Source organism: Impatiens glandulifera, chromosome 1 (assembly GCF_907164915.1).
Source record: "Impatiens glandulifera chromosome 1, dImpGla2.1, whole genome shotgun sequence".
Lineage (NCBI taxonomy): Eukaryota > Viridiplantae > Streptophyta > Magnoliopsida > Ericales > Balsaminaceae > Impatiens > Impatiens glandulifera.
Genome location: NC_061862.1, coordinates 103,996,883 through 104,017,127, shown reverse-complemented (window position 1 = coordinate 104,017,127; position 20,245 = coordinate 103,996,883). Strand labels below are relative to the sequence as shown.

Here is a 20,245-nt window from a genome sequence, read left to right as displayed (position 1 = left end):
CAACTATTTAACCAATTAAGCTAATAAGACTTTATATTTTAAATGCAACACCAAATTTGATGAACGCGGAACATTTTAACAATATAAGTTCAACTTTTTAATTAACTAATATATATATATATATATATATATAATAATACTTAATTTTTAAAAGTGTTCGAATTGTCAGGTCAAAAGTTGTGGTTAATTTGGATATATATGTGAGAGTAAATGAATACTTGAGTCGGATTGTGGGTTGACTTGTCCATAACTTAAAACGGTTAAAAATAAAATTAAAAATTATATATGTATTTCGAAGTTGCAATTTAACAAAAACAAGTACAACCATTTAACTAACTATGCTAGTAAGACTTTATATTTTAAATTCAACACCAAATTTGATTAACGGAAAACATTTTAACAATATAAGTTCAACTTTTTAATTAACTAATCTATATATATATATAATGACGCTTAATTTTCAAAAGTGTTGGAATTGTCAGATCGAGAGTTGTGGTTAATTTGGATATATATGTGAGAGTAAATGGATACTTGGGTTGAATTGTGGATTGACCTGCTCATAACTTAAAACGATTAAAAAAATTAAAAATTATATATGTATGTATCGAACTTTCAACATAACAAAACAAATACAATCATTTAACAAACTATGCTAATAAGACTTTATATTTTAAATTCAACACCAAATTAGATAAAGCGGAACATTTTAACAATATAACTTCAACTTTTTAACTAACAAATGAATATATATAATGATGCCTAATTTTTAAAACTGTTCGAATTGTCGGGTCGAGAGTTGTGGTTAATTTGGATATATATGTGTGAGTAAATTAATATTTGGGTCGAATTGTGGGTTGACTTTCCCATAACTTAAAACGGTTAAAAATAAAATTAAAAATTATATAAGTATGTTTTGAACTTGCAACTTAACAAAACAAGTACAACCATTTAACCAACAATACTAATAAGACTTTATATTTTAAATTCAACACCAAATTTGATGAAGCAGGATATTTTAACAATATAACTTCAACTTTTTAACTAACTAATATATATATATATAATGATGCTTAATTTTCAAAAGTATTCGAATTGTCGGGTCGAAAACTGTGGTTAATTTGGATATATATGTGAGAGTAAATTGATACTTGGGTCGGATTGTGGGTTGACTTGCCCATAACTTAAAATGATTAAAAATAAAATTAAAAATTATATATGTATGTTTCGAACTTGCAACTTAACAAAAACAAGTACAACTATTTAACCAACTATGCTAATAAGACTTTATATTTTAAATTCAACACCAAATTTGATGAAACGGGACATTTTAACAATATAAGTTCACAACTTTTTAACTAACTAATCTATATATATATTGATGCTTAATTTTTAAAAGTATTTGAATTGTCGGGTTGAGAGTTGTGGTTAATTTGGATATATATGTGAGAGTAAATGGATACTTGGGTCAGATTGTGAGTTGACTTGCCCATAACTTAAAACGGTTCAAAATAAAATTAAAAATTATATATGTATTTTTGAACTTACAACCTAACAAAATAAGTACAACTATTTAACTAGCTATACTAATAAGACTTTATATTTTAAATTCAACACCAAATTTGATGAAGCGGGATATTTTAATAATATAAGTTCAACTTTTTAATTAACTAATTTATATATATAATGATGCTTAATTTTCAAAAGTGTTCAAATTGTCGGGTTGAGAGTTGTGGTTAATTTGGATATATATGTGAGAGTAAATGGATATTTGGGTCGGATTATGGGATGACCTGCCCATAACTTAAAACGGTTAAAAATAAAATTAAAAATGTTATATGTATGTTTTAAATTTGCAACTTTACAAAACAAGTACAACCATTTAACCAACTAGGCTAATAAGACTTTATATTTTAAATTTAACACCAAATTTGATGAAGCGGGACATTTTAACAATATAAGTTCATATATATATATATATATATATATATATAATGATGCTTAATTTCAAAAGTGTTGGGATTGCTGAGTCGAGAGTTGTGGTTAATTTGGATATATATGTGAGAGTAAATAGATACTTGAGTCGAATTGTGGGTTGACCCGCCCATAAATTTAAAACGGTTAAAAATAAAATTAAAAATGTTATATGTATGTTTCGAATTTGCAAACTAACAAGTACAACTCTTTAACCAATAAGTATATAATAATAAGTAATATTAGATCCTAGTATATAATTTATATAATTATTCAAAATCTAACTTACAAAATATATATACATACATACACAAAATTATAAAATCATTTTTGTACATAAGTGGTCTAACAGTTAAAGAAGTAATTATTATATGTGAGTGCGCGAACATTGGTAGATGTAGCGGAAGCGAGAATGGAATGTCGGTTTGAGTAACGCAAACATTGGTTATATTTGATTTATAATTTGATCCAAAATTCAATGTTTGAATATTTATTTTATTGAAACTACTTTTATTTTCACCTAATGAATGTTTTCAATTTATATGATTTTGGATAAGTTTAAAAAAATAACAAAACAATTTAAAATAAAAACGAGTGAATAAAAATAAATTTTGTCATATTTTTTAATAATTATATAAAAAAATATTGAATTAAATTATAAAGTCATATTTTTAACGTAATTTTTTTTTAATTTTTATATCATTACTCGTAAAAATACACGGTTACCTACTAATTTATATGATATATATAATTTATTTAAATATCTTTGTTACAGATGGAATGAATTACAAAAGTATTGATATATGATGAAAATAATAATATTTATATGAATGAAATAAAATATAATTTGGTATTTGATTCATGAATCATGACGTGATTAAAAAAAATTGATTACAATGTTTCGAGTAAATAAATACACATCAAAACTCAAAATAATAAATCTATTGATGAGTAGTTCCTTCACCATTTTTATTTATAGTCTTAAAGTCTCAATATTTTTATTTATAGTCTTAAAACTTCAATTTTAATAATTATAACATCAAACACCCTGAATAGATTATGTCTCTCTTTAACATTTTCCTACTTAGTAGGCAAATTTCCACTTCAACATAACTTTTCTTTGGACTCTTAATATGACTGTATCTATATTGCATTATTTGGTCTTGGTGAATCTATTATTTATTCCATTTTTTCTATAGTTTTTCTTTAGGTTAGTTTGGATATATATATATATATATATATGCTCGGAATCCTTGAGCAGCGATTGAAATAATCTGATCAAATTAGGGAGGAAGGAGTAAACTCTGTTTTTGCATTAAATTTGTTAAATTTGTTCAAATTTTTGTTTTCTGATCAAATTAGGGAGGAAGGAGTAAACTCTGTTTTTGCATTAAATTTGTTAAATTTGTTCAAATTTTTGTTTTTTATTCATTTGCTTGTCTTTTCAACTGCATGTTTATAAAAAAAATAAAAATAATGTTTTATAATCATAATAAAAAAGAGAGGATAATTAATAATTTAAATTGAGCCATTTTGGGTAGTTTGGTAAGAATGATTTTATATATGAAATGATATCTAAAGTGGCGTGAAGTCACAGGCGTAGGCAATCAAGGACATGTAGTGCTAATGTCACATTTATTAACTTAACATATGTATGGTTGTGTATGGGGGTTATTGGTTAAATTATCATAATCCAAAAATATTATATTATTTGTTTATATTAATTAATTTTTTATTTAAAATATTAAAATATTTTTTATTTTAAATTATTGTTATTTATTTTATTAAAATATATCAATACTTTTTAAAAAAATTTATCAATAAAAAATTATCTCATTAAAAGAATTATTAGTTTTTAAATAATCTGATTATATGAAATCCAAACAGATATATAATGCTTAATGTTTAGAATGTACAATATTATTTTAAGATGTTATAAATAATAAATAAAAGTAAGGACATAATTAATGGTTATATTGCACAAATTTATCATTTGGACTAGAAAGTATCACCTATGTTTGCAAGTTGAGGGATAAAAAATATTTAAAAAAAAACATTTCATTCTTTGTAAGCTTAGTTTGATTCAGCTTATAGCTGAAACACGTTTTAACGGGTTCTTTTTTTCTTTTCTTTTTCTCATCACCTTTTTTTCATATGTTTTATTCAATGTCTCTCTTATTTTCTATTTATTATTATTTATATAATTTTATTTAATTATAAATAGTTATTAAATTAATTATTTATATAAAATTATTATAATAATAATAAAATATAAATTTAAACATATGTATTTACTTTATTTATATTTGTTGTTTAAATAATATAATATTCTTTTATTTTTATAAATAATTAATTATAATGTTTTAGATATCAAATATTAACAAATATATATATATATATATATATATATATATATATATATATATATATATATATATATATATATATATATATATATATATATATATATATATATATATGAGTTTAGAAATTTCACAACTAACTAAAAATAAAGGAATTAATAATATTATATATTTTTTAGTTCTATAGTTGTTAAAAATAATGAATGGAATAAATTTTAAAATTTTTATAATAAATAAATTAAATAATAGATAAAAATTAGACAACAAAATAATAATATACAAAAAAAAATAATTTTATTATTATTATTTAATTAATTAATTAATTATGTTTTATTTTTTAAAAAATATTTATTAACTTAAGTAATTTAGTAATATTTAAAATTAAGTTAACAAAAAAATAAAATTATTTAAAATAAAAAACCGTTAAGTTTATAAATATATAACTAAATAATATGTTATATATTATTGATAATTTATAAAAAAAAATATTTAAAATTTTTAAAGTGATATATATATATATATAACAAAATTAGAATAAAAAAATTAAATATATTTTTATGTTTTTTTTTAGTAAATTTGAGATTTAAAGTATTAAAAATTATAAAATTTAATTTTTTTTTGTAGTGTAAGTTTTAGATCCAAAATTCCAACCTTGTAAGTATTTGTTTATTTTAAGTTTTTTTTTTTTTGAGGTTTGGACTTAGATGTCACTCAAGCGCTTGAGATATTTATATAATTTAAATTAAAAAAATATAGTTTCATTATCTTATGTAACTCAATTTATTAAACAAAGAGGCTATTCGGATTGACGCTATATTTTTAAATAATTAATTATTATTTTAATAAAAATAATTAAAAGGTATATATATAAATAAATAAATAAAATAAAAATAATAATTTAAAAGATATTTTAATATTTTAATTTATGAATGAAGTGATGTGACGTGAATATGAAAATGAAAGTGAGATGATGTTTGAATAATTTGAATTATTTAAATAATTCAAACTGAACTAGACCAAAATATTAAAATACTCTTTATTTTAATTTTTTATTATATTTTATTTTATTGTTATATCATTTTACCAAAAATATTTTATATATTTTTAAAATTATTATCAATTATTATTTTGAAATATTTTAATTATATTCTAACCCAAATCCGAACATATCCAAATTCTTCAGTATAAGTTTCAGCAAATGATACAGATTTAATAATTTTGTTGTGATTTGTTATTATATATTTAATATTTTTAATTATTAATAAATATATAAAAAATAATATATATATATATATAATTAAAGAACTTATATAATTATATAGCATTATTATTTATTTTAAAATATTTATATGATGATTAGTTTTTTATTAATTTAAATATAATTAATAATAAAAAATAAAATAAGATAAGATATATATTAAAATAATTTATATAAATACAAGATGAAATAATCTTTTATTCTTTTTATTATTTATTTTTATCAACAATCAAACACAAAATTATAAAACATATATAATTTAGAGGAATGATAGAGAGCGCGACTCTAAGGCAGCGACTGTGAGCCCGATGGTCTACGTGACCCGACATGTGGAATAAATAAAAATATAATAATAATTAAGTAGAATATTCTCTCTCCTCTTATTAATTAATTTCTCTCTTCTCTTATTAAATAATTTTTCTCTCTATCTCTACAAATTCAATTATCTCATTTATCCATATTCTCACGATTATTATTTTACTCATTTATTTGATATTTATTATCTCTCATTTAACATTTAACGGTTAAAATAATTCAATAATTTACAACAAACTCTCCCATTAAATATTTTAATAATATTTAAATAAATTTTAAACCCTAAATCATAAACTCTAAATCCTAAACCCTAAACTCTAAACCCTAAATCCTAAACCTTAAACTCTAAACCCTAAATCCTAAATACTAAACCTTAAATCCTAAACCCTAAACTCTAATTAATATTACGGATTAGTTGAATTGTGAATTTATCTCTTTTATTTTTATTTTATTTTTATGACTTTTCAATTCATTTATTTATCAATTATTTTTTATGGCATCTTTTTTCTTTTTTTTATTATTTTATATGATAGAAATTATTTAATAAAAAGAGAGAGAAAATAATTAATAATAGAAGAGAAAATAATTAATAATAGGAGAGAGAATATTCTACCTGTCAACCCACGTAGGCATCGCTCTCTCAGTCGATGTCTCAAGTCGCGCTCTATATCATTTTTCTATAATTTATATCTCTTTTATTCTTTCTATATAATTTATATATCTTAATACCTCTATACAAATTATATCAGTTACAATTTATACATAATTATATATAACTAGTACTGCGTAACAAACATTCTTTTAAGATAAAAGTGTCTTTTGAACTAAGTTTAAACTTAGTTGCTTGCATTAAAGTGAAGTTTAAAAGATCATGTATTTCATATTTGAGAGTTTGACATTTGTGACTTTTATTTATTTTTATTTGACTTGATTTCCATTTGACATATTTGGAGTTGTATATTCCATCAATTGGTTTTAGTTCTCCTTATCCTATGAAAAACTTGCTTACTTATTTGATGAAATGGTGCTCAGGTCTTTTGCCTAGTCTTTTTTTAAATAAATGTTATGATTAGATTATAAATACATGAATCTATCCACTTATTTTTGATCGGTTTACATGGGTTTTCAATTTGATTCACGGCATTAAAGGAAATAATAGTGTCCATGTAAGGTCCATAATATAAATATTTCAAAACTCACCAAAGTAGGACAGTGGTAAAAAAATAATTTAAAAGACTAGAATGTATCGCTTTAACCGTTTTGAATAAGAATGACGATTTGAAACCGCCCCGCGGTAACCAAACCGAATTGCGCTGTTTGTAACAGTTTTTTTTCGAAACCGAACGGGATATGGCGGGGATAGGGCGGAACTGATATTTGTGTCCCCCGTCCTGATCTCACTTCGATTCTGTGCCGAACACTATAAACATAATTAAATATATAAAATCACTCATATATTTATTTATTAATTATATTTTATAAAAGTTGTAAGTTTATTTTTTTATAATAATATAAAATTTTAATATATTACCATATATATTATATTAAAAAACCTGTTTATATATAAAAATATATTTTATAAACAGTGCCCGCGGGAATTTCTTAAAATCGAACGGAACAGGAATTATATTAAAAAAATCTTCAAAATAAAAACGTTAAATGCATTCACCGCCCACTGTCATCCTTATTTTTGAATGAAAGCGAGAAGGCACATCGATGGTGTGTTATCATGCTAGTTTTTCTTAATTCAAATAAATTTCAAGACATTAGTCTATCTAGATAGAGCTCAAGATGAATTGTAATGAAAATTTTAATTTGAAATATTTACACCAATACTAACACAAATAAAACGTTACACATTAATAAATAGAGCAGTTATCATCTAATGCAAATAAAATAAAATCTCTAAGGATTAGTCAATACATGGGTTTTTTCATACTAGGTCCCAAATTCAATTGTAAGAAAATCATTAAAATTGAATGGAAATATGTTATTTTTTAAACTTTCTCATGAATTAGTCAATAATAAGTTTACTAATTGAACACCTCAATTTAAATATAATAAAGAAAAGAAAAAAGATTGATAGTCTAGAAGTATTTTATTTGGCACTAATACATTGGAATTTTGTTATGATGAAAATGAAATAGATATGTTATCATGCATATATATATGTTGAAAGAATTACTTTGAAGTTACTCAAGGGAATGAATAATTAATTAAGGATGGAGCAGTTACATAGTAGTTGATCAAGTATTTAATGTTTATTGATGATGAGATTATTAATTAGGATTAGGTGGTGATTATTTTAACAAATCATGAAAACTAATTATAGGTTGAATCATGACAATTAACAATACATGACCATTTATGGATATAAATTAATCATTAAGAATGCGCCATTCTAACCAAAACAAATCACTTGCTTCATATTGTAAATATTTGTTTTGAAACCATGCAATTTAAAGGCGTAAACGAACTGGTTTGGGCGCTTTAATACCGAAATGTAGAATTAAAATTCTGACTTCAATATCAATTTATTAGACAGATTAGTTACTCGGTTAGAAGATTGATTTATTTGGTTTGTTCATTTGTCAAGTATAAATAAAATTTGTTTCAAAACACTAAGTAACATAATAATAATAAAAAATTGTATATAAATAAGTTTAGTTTACAGAATTTTTTTTTTTAATATAAGAAGGTAACATAACAATCATGACTTACTTTTTCATTTAAAACGTTTTAAAACGTTTTAAGTAAAAATTGAATTTTTGACTTTTAGACTCTTAAAAATCACTTAACCTATCTTAATGGGTAACAATTACCATTATTATTTATATATTTTAAAACTATTAACACATTTAAATATCAACCCATTATTTTAAGAGAAAATGTATAATTTTTTTATTTTAACAAAGATAATTTGGATTGAGCGATTCAATCATAAATAAATTGAAACTATTGTGATTGGTTCAACGATTTTAAAAATTATAGTTCTTATTCGACTTAGTTAGTTCAGTTGATTTTCGATTCAATTAAGGTCGATGTAGTTCTCGACAAATCAAAATCATATTTAATCCTAGTCAACTTTGTCCCCCAAAGACTGTCCTTTCAATAATCTGCATCATTCAAAGAGGAGCATTATTAAATGTCATAATATCCCTAATTCTTAACCTCCATTTACGGCACCCTTCTCAAACCAAATGAGAAACCTTTGAATTCAAGGAACTTTACACTTAGATTTGTTTATTTGAAATTTTTATATTGGCAGATTTTACCAAGATATGCGGGAAAACATAGGTCATGTTTTGCTCTTCTTTGTCATATTTACCTGCTCAGCATTTTTAAATACTTCGGTTAATTGTTAAGTCGTGTAGGTTGAATATTGAATTATTTAAAAAATAATGATTATACTAATTTTAAGAAAATGAAGTTATTTTTGATAAAAATGATATAAAGAGTTATTTTTTAAATAAAGTGTATTTTAATATTTTAAGTAATGAATGTTATGAATGAAAGAGAATGAAATGATATTTGATTAAGTTGAATAATTTCAACCACAAGGGTTGAAGAAAAGGAAATGAAAGAGATAATTGATATTTTTCTATTGAACTTTGTTTGAGTTTTTAAAATAAATATCTTTTGATATTTATGGGTTAACTTTTAAGTTAGTAAGTGATTTATTTCAAACTTATTTGATAGTACATAAAACAAAAATAGACACTATATATTAAAAAAAATTAAAATTGATACAAAGTTGAAAAGAAAAATTATACCAAAATTATATGTCATTTATCCAAATTGTCAATTTGACACATTAATTTATCTCAGCTTCTTCCATTTGATTGATGTTGATAACAACTCTATTTTATTTTTTTAATAGACTTAAAATAAATAGCACATCATATGCTAGCAAGCTTAAATAAATGCCATATGGTTTGATAGATTTTAAAATTAAAATAAACTAGTAACATGATCAAACTACTATTAATTAATTCTTTATTCTTATTTAAATTACAACATGGTTGATGGTTCCGTCTGCAAGTACTTTATTTTTTAAGGAAAAATGCGAAATAATTTTTTTTTTATAAAGTTTGGTTAGGATAAAATGATAAAAAGAAATATTTTAGTACTTAATATTTTAAAATGTGATAAGAAAATAAATTATATAAATATATTTAAATGTGTAAATCCCTGTCTAACTCTATTTTTAATTTAGGGAAAGAGTCTTCTGCTGGGAAATTAGACGAAATGACCCTAAAAATGGAGTTATTTGCCTCCGTGGTCACCCAATAATAAAATTGACCTGGTGACCACTTTATTTTTTTTAGACGAAATTACCCTTTTCGCGTAACGCGAAGGGATTTCGCGAAACGCGAAGTGAAATAGTGTGAATATATATACTCAAATTTTTTCATTTTCTTCATTTCGTTTCTCTCTCTTCTCTCTCTGCTCTTGTTCGTCGGCGGCGGCGAACGGCGGCGGCGGCGAAACTTCGGCGACAGCGACTTCGGCTATGCCTTGAATCTACAAAGATAAGAAACCTTAACCCTGAATCGATGTTTATAATACAGATTTATGCTCTTATTTCCATATCTTAATTTCAAACCCTAACCCTAACCCAAATGGTTTTATTTTCATGTTTCCAGTATCTTTATCTAAAACCCTAAATCAATTTATGTTCTTATTGTCTATTATCTTTATTTCAAACGATTTATGTTCTTTTTAATGAAACCCTAACCCTAAATCAATTAAATCTGTTAATATTGGTTCATATTTGTTCATATTTGTTAATATTGGTTCATACTGGTTCATATTGGTTCATATTGGTTCATTTTTTGTTCATCTTATTGTTCTTATGTCGATGATGATATTTGCAGATCATATGGGTTCCGTTTCACGAAGGGCTCCTCGTTACGTGAAGGGCTTCTCGTTACGCGAAGGGCTTCTCGTTACGCGAAGGGCTTCTCGTTACGCGAAGGGCTTCTCGTTACGCGAAGGGCTTCTCGTTACGCGAAGGGCTTCTCGTTACGCGAAGGGCTTCTCGTTACGCGAAGGCTTCTCGTTTCGCGAAGGCTTCACGAATCTAATCTTGGGCGAAGATATTGAAAGAAATGGGTCGGAATTCAGTGAAGAAGTACTTACAGCAAGACGAAAACTGGCTAAGTGCCGACGTTATGGATGAAGGGTTTTCTCAATAGTCAATACAATTGAGTTGTTTTCATTTAGGTGTTCTATAATTATATGTTAAAGGATTTGTTTGTAGAATTGCATTTTGATAGGGGGAGACATAGAGAAATTGAGATTGGACTTGGATAAACTTCCCTTCATATTAAGGGACTTTAATCCAATTTGCATTATTAAACCTAATCCTAATGGAAATTAAAATAAGCTTCATTTCCTTAGATACTCTAATTAAAAGGAAGCTTCATTTCTTTTGTCTGTTTTATTTTTATAATCAGATATATATGAAACTTTTCTAATTATTAATGTAATATTATACTTTCATCCTGTCACCTAAAGAAATTAAATGATAAACATATTTTTGTTATTTACAATTTGGGATAGAAATTTAAGATAAAACTCACCAAAATGGAATGTTTTTATCATTCATACTCACCAAGAAGTTTCAAACTAGACTAGAGAGTTATCATACATATAGCTATAAAAAAACAAAAAATGGAGGAAATGGTGTCGTTGACGACATTCATGTTCATACAATCCCTCCACTTCATCCTCCGGTTCATCACGATCCGTTGGCTTCTCATAAGATCGCTCACGAGATTTCTCCCTATCACCCTCTCTATCTCTTCCATTTTCACGGGATTTTTCCCTACACATGATGGGAAATGAAAGTGAAGAAAATTATAAAAATTATGCAGATTAAAAGATCTCATATTGTCTACTTGTTATAGGTAGTGGATGCAAGCTCTATTAGATATACAACCATCATTGCATTCTTTCCTCTTCAAAATTTAACTCAAGTTGTTCAGCAAATACATTGAGAAGGTAACATATAAAGAAAAAATTCACATAGAGTTTCTAAAGAGGCTTGTGAAAGTAAAAGACATCCTAATCAATTACCTCCCCAATTGTTTTTTATTTACATCTTCACCTCCAACCCTTCGCGAAACGAGAAGCCCTTCGCGTAACGAGAAGCCCTTCGCGTAACGAGAAGCCCTTCGCGTAACGAGAAGCCCTTCGCGTAACGAGAAGCCCTTCGCAAAACAGAACCCATATGATCTGCAAATATCATCATCGACATAAGAACAATAAGATGAACAAAAAAATGAACCAATATGAATCAATATGAACCAGTATGAACCAACATGAACCAATATGAACAAATATGAACCAATATAAACCAATATAAACTAATATGAACATATTTCATTGATTAAGAGTTAGAGTTTGATTAAGAACAACATAAATCGTTTGAAATGAAGATAATAGACAATAAAAACATAAATTGATTTAGGGTTTTCAGATTGAGATACTGGAAATATGAACATAAATCGATTTGGGTTAGAGTTAGGGTTTGAAATGGAAATATGGAAATAAGAACATAAATCTGTATTATAAACATCGATTCAGGTTAAGGTTTCTTATCTTTGTAGATTAATGGGGAATAGTCGTAGTCGCCGTCGCCGAAGTTTTCGCCGCCGCCGCCGAACAAGAACAAAGAAAGAAGAGAGAGAAGAGAGAGAAGAAAGAGAAGAGAGAGAAACAAAATGAAGGAAATGAAAATTTTAAGTATTTATATTAACCTAATTCACTTCGCGTTTCGCGAAGTCACTTCGCGTTTCGCGAAGTCACTTCGCATTTCGCGAAGTCCCTTCGCGTTACGCGAAAAGGGTAATTTCGTCTAAAAAAAATAAAGTGGTCACCAGATCAATTTTAATTATATGGTGACCAGGGAGGTAAATACCCCTATCTTTAGGGTCATTTAGTCCAATTTCCCCTTCTGCTATCATATATTATCATGTTTTTTTGAAAAAAAATAATATTTAATTTTATGAGAAGGAACTGATTGCGGTAACAGAAGATCTCAGCTGCTAGTTTGGACTCTGTTAAAAAAACAAATACTATTTAGATGTTGTTTGAGCTCCATGTCCAAATTCAAGTTCTAACTCTTTTTTTAATCTAATTAATTGAAAAAATAAAAAATATTTCTTTAATTTTTTTTTTCAACCATTGATACGATAAATTGAAAACGTAATTTTGGTTTGGATAAAAAATATTTTAAATTTATTTACAAAATAGTTTTTTTTAATATTTTATTAAAAAATTGATTTAAATAAAATAATATTATAAAATAATTCAAACTCAGTTATATTTCAATTTAATATCTTATTATTTACCAAATAATATTCTCTCTCTAAAAAATAGTTCGAGAAGAAGTTGAAAATTTATTTTTGTCTTTTGATTCCTTTGTTGGTATGATATATTTTTTCTTTAGCATAAGGAGGTGTCTTGTTGACTTGACATTATCTTTAGTCGGATCAGATTTGTCGTCTCGAAAATACTCTCAGTATTTAGTGAGTTATTTGTTGTTCATACATGCCGATTATTATGGTAATCTTTTTTTAGTCTGTGTCCATCCTTTTCTTAACAATAAAGGGGTCAAGTTGTCAGATCTGAAGTTTTTTCTCTTTTGTTTAATAATGAGTTATTTGAATTAATATTCCATTTGGAGGACCTCTTACATTTATTCTCATTTTTTTTATGGATTTCTCATTATTTTGATCATATATAGATGATCAGTTATCATTTGACATAATATTTTTCGACGTTGTTTACCAACACACAGGTAAAGACAATTTTTACCGCCGTCCATAATATTTGGTAGAGATTCTTCCGACACTGCTAAATTAGTTTGTTCTGCTTTTATTTTCTTCTCCATCCTTATGGAATTAGACGAGTTCGTTTTTGGAGTCACCCTAAAAATATACAACATTGTTGGATAATCTTATTTGTAATTTTAATATTTACAAAAACCTATTATTTAATGTGTAAATTATTATTTAATCTTTGTTTATGTTTAGACGTTATATTGTATTATTTGTAAATTACTTTTGCATTTGTAACTCGATTATAAATTATTTTAGAATTATTTAGTTTCATCCAATAAATATTTAGTTTTATTTATTTAAACCACTCACATATTTCATAATAAATGGATATTAAAAAAATATTCATATTACAAACTTTAACATATAAAAAAACAAAATAAAATACATATAGCTACACATTAAAATTAAGGCCTATTAATTAATTTAATTATTCTCCAGTCATACAAGTACTTCCAAAGTTCCAATGGCCACACCCGCACGTGACCTGACCCGAATCCTGACCAAACCACACTTCTTAGTTCTTATTGGTTTTGCAGTTCCTAATCCTTTGTTTAATCAAATTCTATTTTAGGCCTAGTTTAATCTGTTTTTTTTTTGAAAAAAAATGTTTATTTGTTTATTAGTTGATTATTTAAATAACATGATAATGTATTATTGGGATTTGAGAAACAAGATGTGATTTTTAAATCTAAAATTTATTATCAAACAAGGGATGTTTTTTCTTTTGGTAACTTAGGCAAGTTAATTATTGGAAGCCCAATTTGATAATTTTATTTTCTGGGCCACATACCCTTTAAAGATGGAATGTTTGTTTCTTTCTACCATCCAAGAAAAAAAATGATCAAATAGTGGGTAAAATCAAATTAGGAAAATGGCAAGTGATTAAGTGATTGTGGGGGTTAATTCAATAATTAGTAGAGTTAATATTTAATAACAAGATTAAACCTAAGTACATGACAAATTGATGAAATTTAATTATGATTAGACCATTAACCAAACCTGTAAAGAAACATGTGTTACTTGTGTGGCCTGAAGAATTTCAATTTGGGCCAAAGTGAACTTGGAGTTACACAATTCATTTTTAAATTTGATTCTTATAACATGATCAAAAGTGGTTATTCATATGGGACATCATTGTTTGGTTAATTCAATACTAGATTTTTATTATAACATATGGGAACTAACTAAGTTAAGGCATGGTTTGGTTGAGTTATTGAACAATTTTCAAATAATCCATTTTTTTGAATTATCTACCTTTCGATCAAATCAATTAAAATGCATTCAATTGTTTAAAAAAATAATTTTTTAATTATATATTAATATTTTTTTGAATTATCTACCTTTTGAATAAAAATGTTTCCACCATCAAATTATACATTTCTATAAAATTATATATTTAAATTATAAAATGAAGACTATTATTTTTATTAGGATAAATGAAAGTGACAAGAATATAAAAAACTCTAGTTGATTGAAGTTAGTTAGGGATAGATCATAACTAAGTAAAGTCATGATAACTTTATAAATTAGAAAAATAAATAAAAGATACTCACAATGTCATGAATTATCTAGCTATAGATATACATTCTATTATAATTTCTTATTTTAAGTCATTAAACAATATAAAAAATAGAGTTTGAACACTAAATTTAAATTCGATTCGAACCAAATACAATCTCTTAAAATCCTAAAACAAACAACTTCTTAAAGTATATGGGAATGGTAAATGTTTGCTTAGAAAATTCTTGAATCTTCTCTATCTCCTCTTCTTGATTAGCATTTCTTCTTGATACTTAAGTTTAAACTCTGTGCGGTTTTACGTGACAACAATAGAGCAAACTTTTACACTAAGATTTAATGGGACAATGCCATGGGAAGAGAATTCCTCCACGCCATAATGTTGAGGGCGGCGCCACCACTTTTTCCGGCACCGTCCATGATCCACCGCCGACACCAGCAAGGTCTTTAGCCGACGTTCTATTAACGACACCTCGAAGATTCTTCAAACTGCCATTCCCTCCCCCTTCTCCGGCGAAGCACATCAAGGCTTCTCTTGCCAAACGATTTGGAAATGTGAATCCCAAAGAACACACGATCCCTGAGGATGAAACTATAGACAATGACGAACAACCGTTGGACAAGAACTTCGGTTATAATAAGAACTTCGATTCGCATTATGAATTGGGGATGGAAATGGGTCGTGGACAGTTTGGATACACATGCGTGGCTCGAGTGAGAAAGGGTGTTCTTAAAGATCAAGAAGTTGCTGTCAAGATCATTTCAAAATCGAAGGTTGAAATTTACATTAATCTTGATGTTCTTGTTTTCTAGTGAATCAAGATTGAATTCGCTATGCATCAATGACGACGGTATAAAATCGTTATTATTGAACAACTCTATCAATTGCTTGTCGAGAATCAAGATTGAAACTTTTTTATATCGTCGTTATTGGTAGATAATGTATTCCAATCTTAATTCAAAACAAACAAATGTTAGAATTAGTCAATAGTCAAGAATCAATAGTGGAACTAATTAGAACAAGGGCATTATATTTAGGTAGATCGAGTTAGGTTTTTTTGAGAATTTCAATGTTATTGATTAGTGTCATTTCCTTGATCTTTTTTTTTTTTTTATGTTTCTTTATTTTACTTTTGATGTTGTATATGATATGTCAATTTAACATGTTCTTGTTTGTCATTACACATCACCAACAGTATACAAACCCGTCGTTATTTAACCTATGTAACCATCAATTCTTCCATTTTGATCAATTATATGATTTGGGTTATTCCGCAGATGGTCACAGCAATATCTATAGAGGATATAAGAAGAGAAGTAAAGATATTGAAATCTTTGTCAGGGCACAAGAATTTAGTCAAATATTTCGATTCATTCGAGGATTCCATTAATGTTTATATAGTTATGGAGTATGTTTCTCACTTATTTCAAACATCTTTACATACAAGAACATAAATATCTTATAAAACAGTTTTATGTGTTTTATGTCTCTAGATTATGCGAAGGAGGAGAACTATTTGAAAGTATAATCTCAAGGTAGTTATATAAACCGTACGTGATTGCTTATGTGAATTGATCTTTATAAAATTATTGTCTTTCAATCCGTAGAGGTGGAAGAATTGCAGAATGCCATGCAAAAGGTATTGTCATGCAAATCTTAAGCGTCGTTTCATTTTGCCACCTTCAAGGAGTTATTCATCGCGATTTAAAGCCAGAGGTATATTTAGTTTAAAGAATATTTCGACATTAATATGATTTCTTTGTTTGTTCTCATTCGTGTTTTCTTTTAAGCATTTCATTTATCTTTATACGTGTTCATGTGCAGAATTTTCTTTTCCATTCAAAAGATAATGATGGCGACATGAAACTCATTGACTTTGGTTTGTCTAACTATGTTAAACCAGGTAATAGTTTAATATTGAACTTTAAGTGACAAATAAATGTGGAATAAATTACAAATTGATTTGATGAGATGCATATCTAATGTGGAGAAAGTTCTTAAAATAGCTTTAATCTTATAACCATTTAAGTTGTAAGTTGATTAATTTATATGGTTAAAAAATATATTTTTTTAAACATTATAATTAGATTACTAGTTAAGTCATTTATATTTCCCTATTCAAACTAGATTGTTTAGCTTATGAATTTTTAGTTTATTTTATATAGATATAAATAATTAAGTAATTTTAAATAATAATTATTAAATAAACTTAATTCAAATAAATAATTAAACAGTGATTGATAACATAATTTTTATTTAATTTAAATAAATAATTGTTTATCTGAAATAAGTTAATTTAATGATTATGATTTGAAATTACTAAAGTTCACCCTTTATTATATATAATTGACTTAACTCTTAACTCTACAATACAATGTATAAAATACAGTTTTAATTAGGAAATTAATCAAATTATTGTTTTTTAATAGATTAAATGTCACAAGTTCGATTTAAACTTAAAACGCCTTAAGTGCTTTAAGTTGATGTGAAATTCATTACGTACTAGACTGTTATGTTAACTTCCAATATTAAAAAACGGAAAAAATGCTTTTTTCAGCATAAGTTTTAAATTTAATCAAAAACCAACTACTTAAAATCCGGTTATTTTCATCGTAGTGATTAGTTGTGTTATCAATTATCGTTTTATCTCTATATGATCTTATTGAGTTTGGTTTGTGCTTGTTTTCATGTGAAGATGAAAAACTTAGTGACATTGTGGGAAGTGCATACTATGTAGCTCCAGAAGTTCTTCGTAGATCTTACAATGTTGAAGCAGACATTTGGAGTATTGGTGTTATAACCTATGTCTTATTATGTGGGAACAGACCATTTTGGTCAAGAACAGAATCTGGAATTTTTAATTCAATCTTAAGAAATAATCCAAATTTTGATGATCTTCCTTGGCCTACAATATCATTGGAAGCAATTGATTTTGTGAAAAGACTTTTGAATAGAGATTTCAAGACCAGAATGACTGCTTCACAAGCTTTGACTCATCCTTGGTTACTTAATGAAAACTATCATGTTCCTTTAGATTTATGGGTTTTTAAGCTTTTGAAGTTATATCTTCATTCTACACCTCTTAAACGTGCAGCACAAAGGGTTAGTTTTTTTTCAATTTATTTTTTTGACTTTTTTTGGATTAAAGAAGGACAAAATGAACATGGGTTTTCATGATTTTGTGTTTTTGATGCAGGCTTTATCAAAAGCTTTGACTGAGAATGAGTTTGTTTATCTTAGAGCTCAATTTATGCTTCTTGAGCCTGATAGTGAAGGCTTCATTGGTCTAGACAACCTCAAAATGGTTAGCATTCTATATTTTCTTGTGATTTTTCTTCAAAATTAAGTTATTATAAAAGATCCATAATATATATTTATTATAATTTACAATATAAGGTTAATAGCACTATAATCAGATAAGAAGGTTAAAATTGAAAATTTACTTAATATTGTTATATTGATGACCACTTATAACTCATAAAATCAATAATTTATTTAGAACAAATATTTGTTATATGATATAGAATAAAGTATAAAATTGATTTAATACAAATGACATTAAAATAAAGTAAGTTTTTTCAAATTAATTATTTTAAATTTATAAGTATAAATTTACTTTATTTATGTCAAACTAAAATAATTTAAAAATTCGTAAAATTCTATGATTGAATTTATGTAGTTTAAATTATAACTCGTCGTAAAATTAAAAAAGTCGATAATTCTTTTTAATTATCTTGAACTAAACATCTTATTATAATTAGAAATTAGAAATAATTTATTTTTTAACCAAATGATATGCAAAACATGATTTTCTTTTATAATTTGATCATTATCCATATTACAATTTATTTTATTTGGTATAAGAATTAGTTTTGGTATAAGATCATGTCCGATACTTGGCATCATTTAGTTATTTTTTTTTTTTATCATGATCCATAATATTAATTTTTGGAAACATAGTCTATAATTCGGTAGAAGAAATTGCATTCTATAAATCAAGCAAACTAAGTCTCATCATTTAGATATTCTTTATACAAGCCATCATCTTAATAAATTTGTGTTTTTAGCATGTATTATTTTGTAGATAAATATTAAATAAATAAATAAACATTTTTCATGAAAAATGTTTCATCAGGCACTTGCAAGGAATGCAACCGAGGCAATGAAGGAATCTAAGATCCCCGATATTCTTAATTCGGTAAGGCTATGTTTAAATAAGTAGTGTTCGAAATGAAATTCGAATCAATTTTTTTTTCATTTTTTCAGATTGGTTTCTGGAGATCAAAAATGAACTACGAAGAGTTTTGTGCAGCTGCAATTAGCTCGTGGCAACTGGGGACTCTCAAAAATTGGAAAGAAATTGCTTGTAATGCATTTATTCATTTTGAATGTGAGGGTAATCGTGTTATCTCCGTCGAGGAATTGGCATGGGTGTGTATTGTAACATGTGTTTGTTTAGGTTTCCTTACTATTAAGAATAACATCGAAATCAATTTAAATTTTCAGGAACTACATGTTGGCAAATCGGGTTATATAATCATGGAAGAATTGATTCGAAGTTCGGATGGGAAGCTTAAATTTAGGGGATTTACCGCAATTTTGGATGGCCCGAGGAGGAGGTTTTCAATTGGATAATGATGTAACTAAGAAATTCCTTGACATATTATGTTTAATAGATATACTCTTTATAAGATATTTAATTTTATTAAACTCATATCAGACAATGTAGGAATGAAAAGCTATACTAATTTTTTAACATGGTATATCATTAATTGGTTATAATAAACCTTGGTCTATCTTCTATTAATATATAATATTTGCTTAATAATTGTCCAACTTCTAGAAGGCTCATATGTGTCGTACATCTGTTTTGATCTCCACCGTCGGATCATAGGCATATTATTTAATTAGGTTCATGCTAGTCCTAAATTTAATAAACTATTGATTCTAAGCAACTTTCATCCCTTCA

The 20,245-nt window shown here is 25.9% G+C and overlaps 1 protein-coding gene across 1 annotated transcript; it reads left to right on the top strand.

Moving 5' to 3' along the window:
- Positions 1-15,614: 15,614 nt before the first annotated feature.
- On the top strand, positions 15,615-19,911 carry LOC124939120 (CDPK-related kinase 3-like). The gene is made up of 10 exons (XM_047479633.1): positions 15,615-16,049; positions 16,554-16,684; positions 16,770-16,811; positions 16,884-16,992; positions 17,101-17,179; positions 17,972-18,378; positions 18,473-18,580; positions 19,412-19,474; positions 19,543-19,707; positions 19,783-19,911. Exons 1-10 carry the CDS (start codon positions 15,615-15,617, stop codon positions 19,909-19,911), a joined length of 1,668 nt encoding a protein of 555 aa, XP_047335589.1.
- The last annotated feature ends 334 nt before the right edge of the window (positions 19,912-20,245 follow it).

Excerpts from the sequence above, each read along its gene's own strand:
- LOC124939120 (XM_047479633.1), top strand. The coding sequence starts at position 15,615 with ATGGGACAATGCCATGGGAAGAGAATTCCTCCACGCCATAATGTTGAG. Across the intron at positions 16,050-16,553 it reads AGATCATTTCAAAATCGAAG|ATGGTCACAGCAATATCTAT; the intron begins GTTGAAATTTAC and ends GTTATTCCGCAG. Across the intron at positions 19,475-19,542 it reads TCCCCGATATTCTTAATTCG|ATTGGTTTCTGGAGATCAAA; the intron begins GTAAGGCTATGT and ends TCATTTTTTCAG.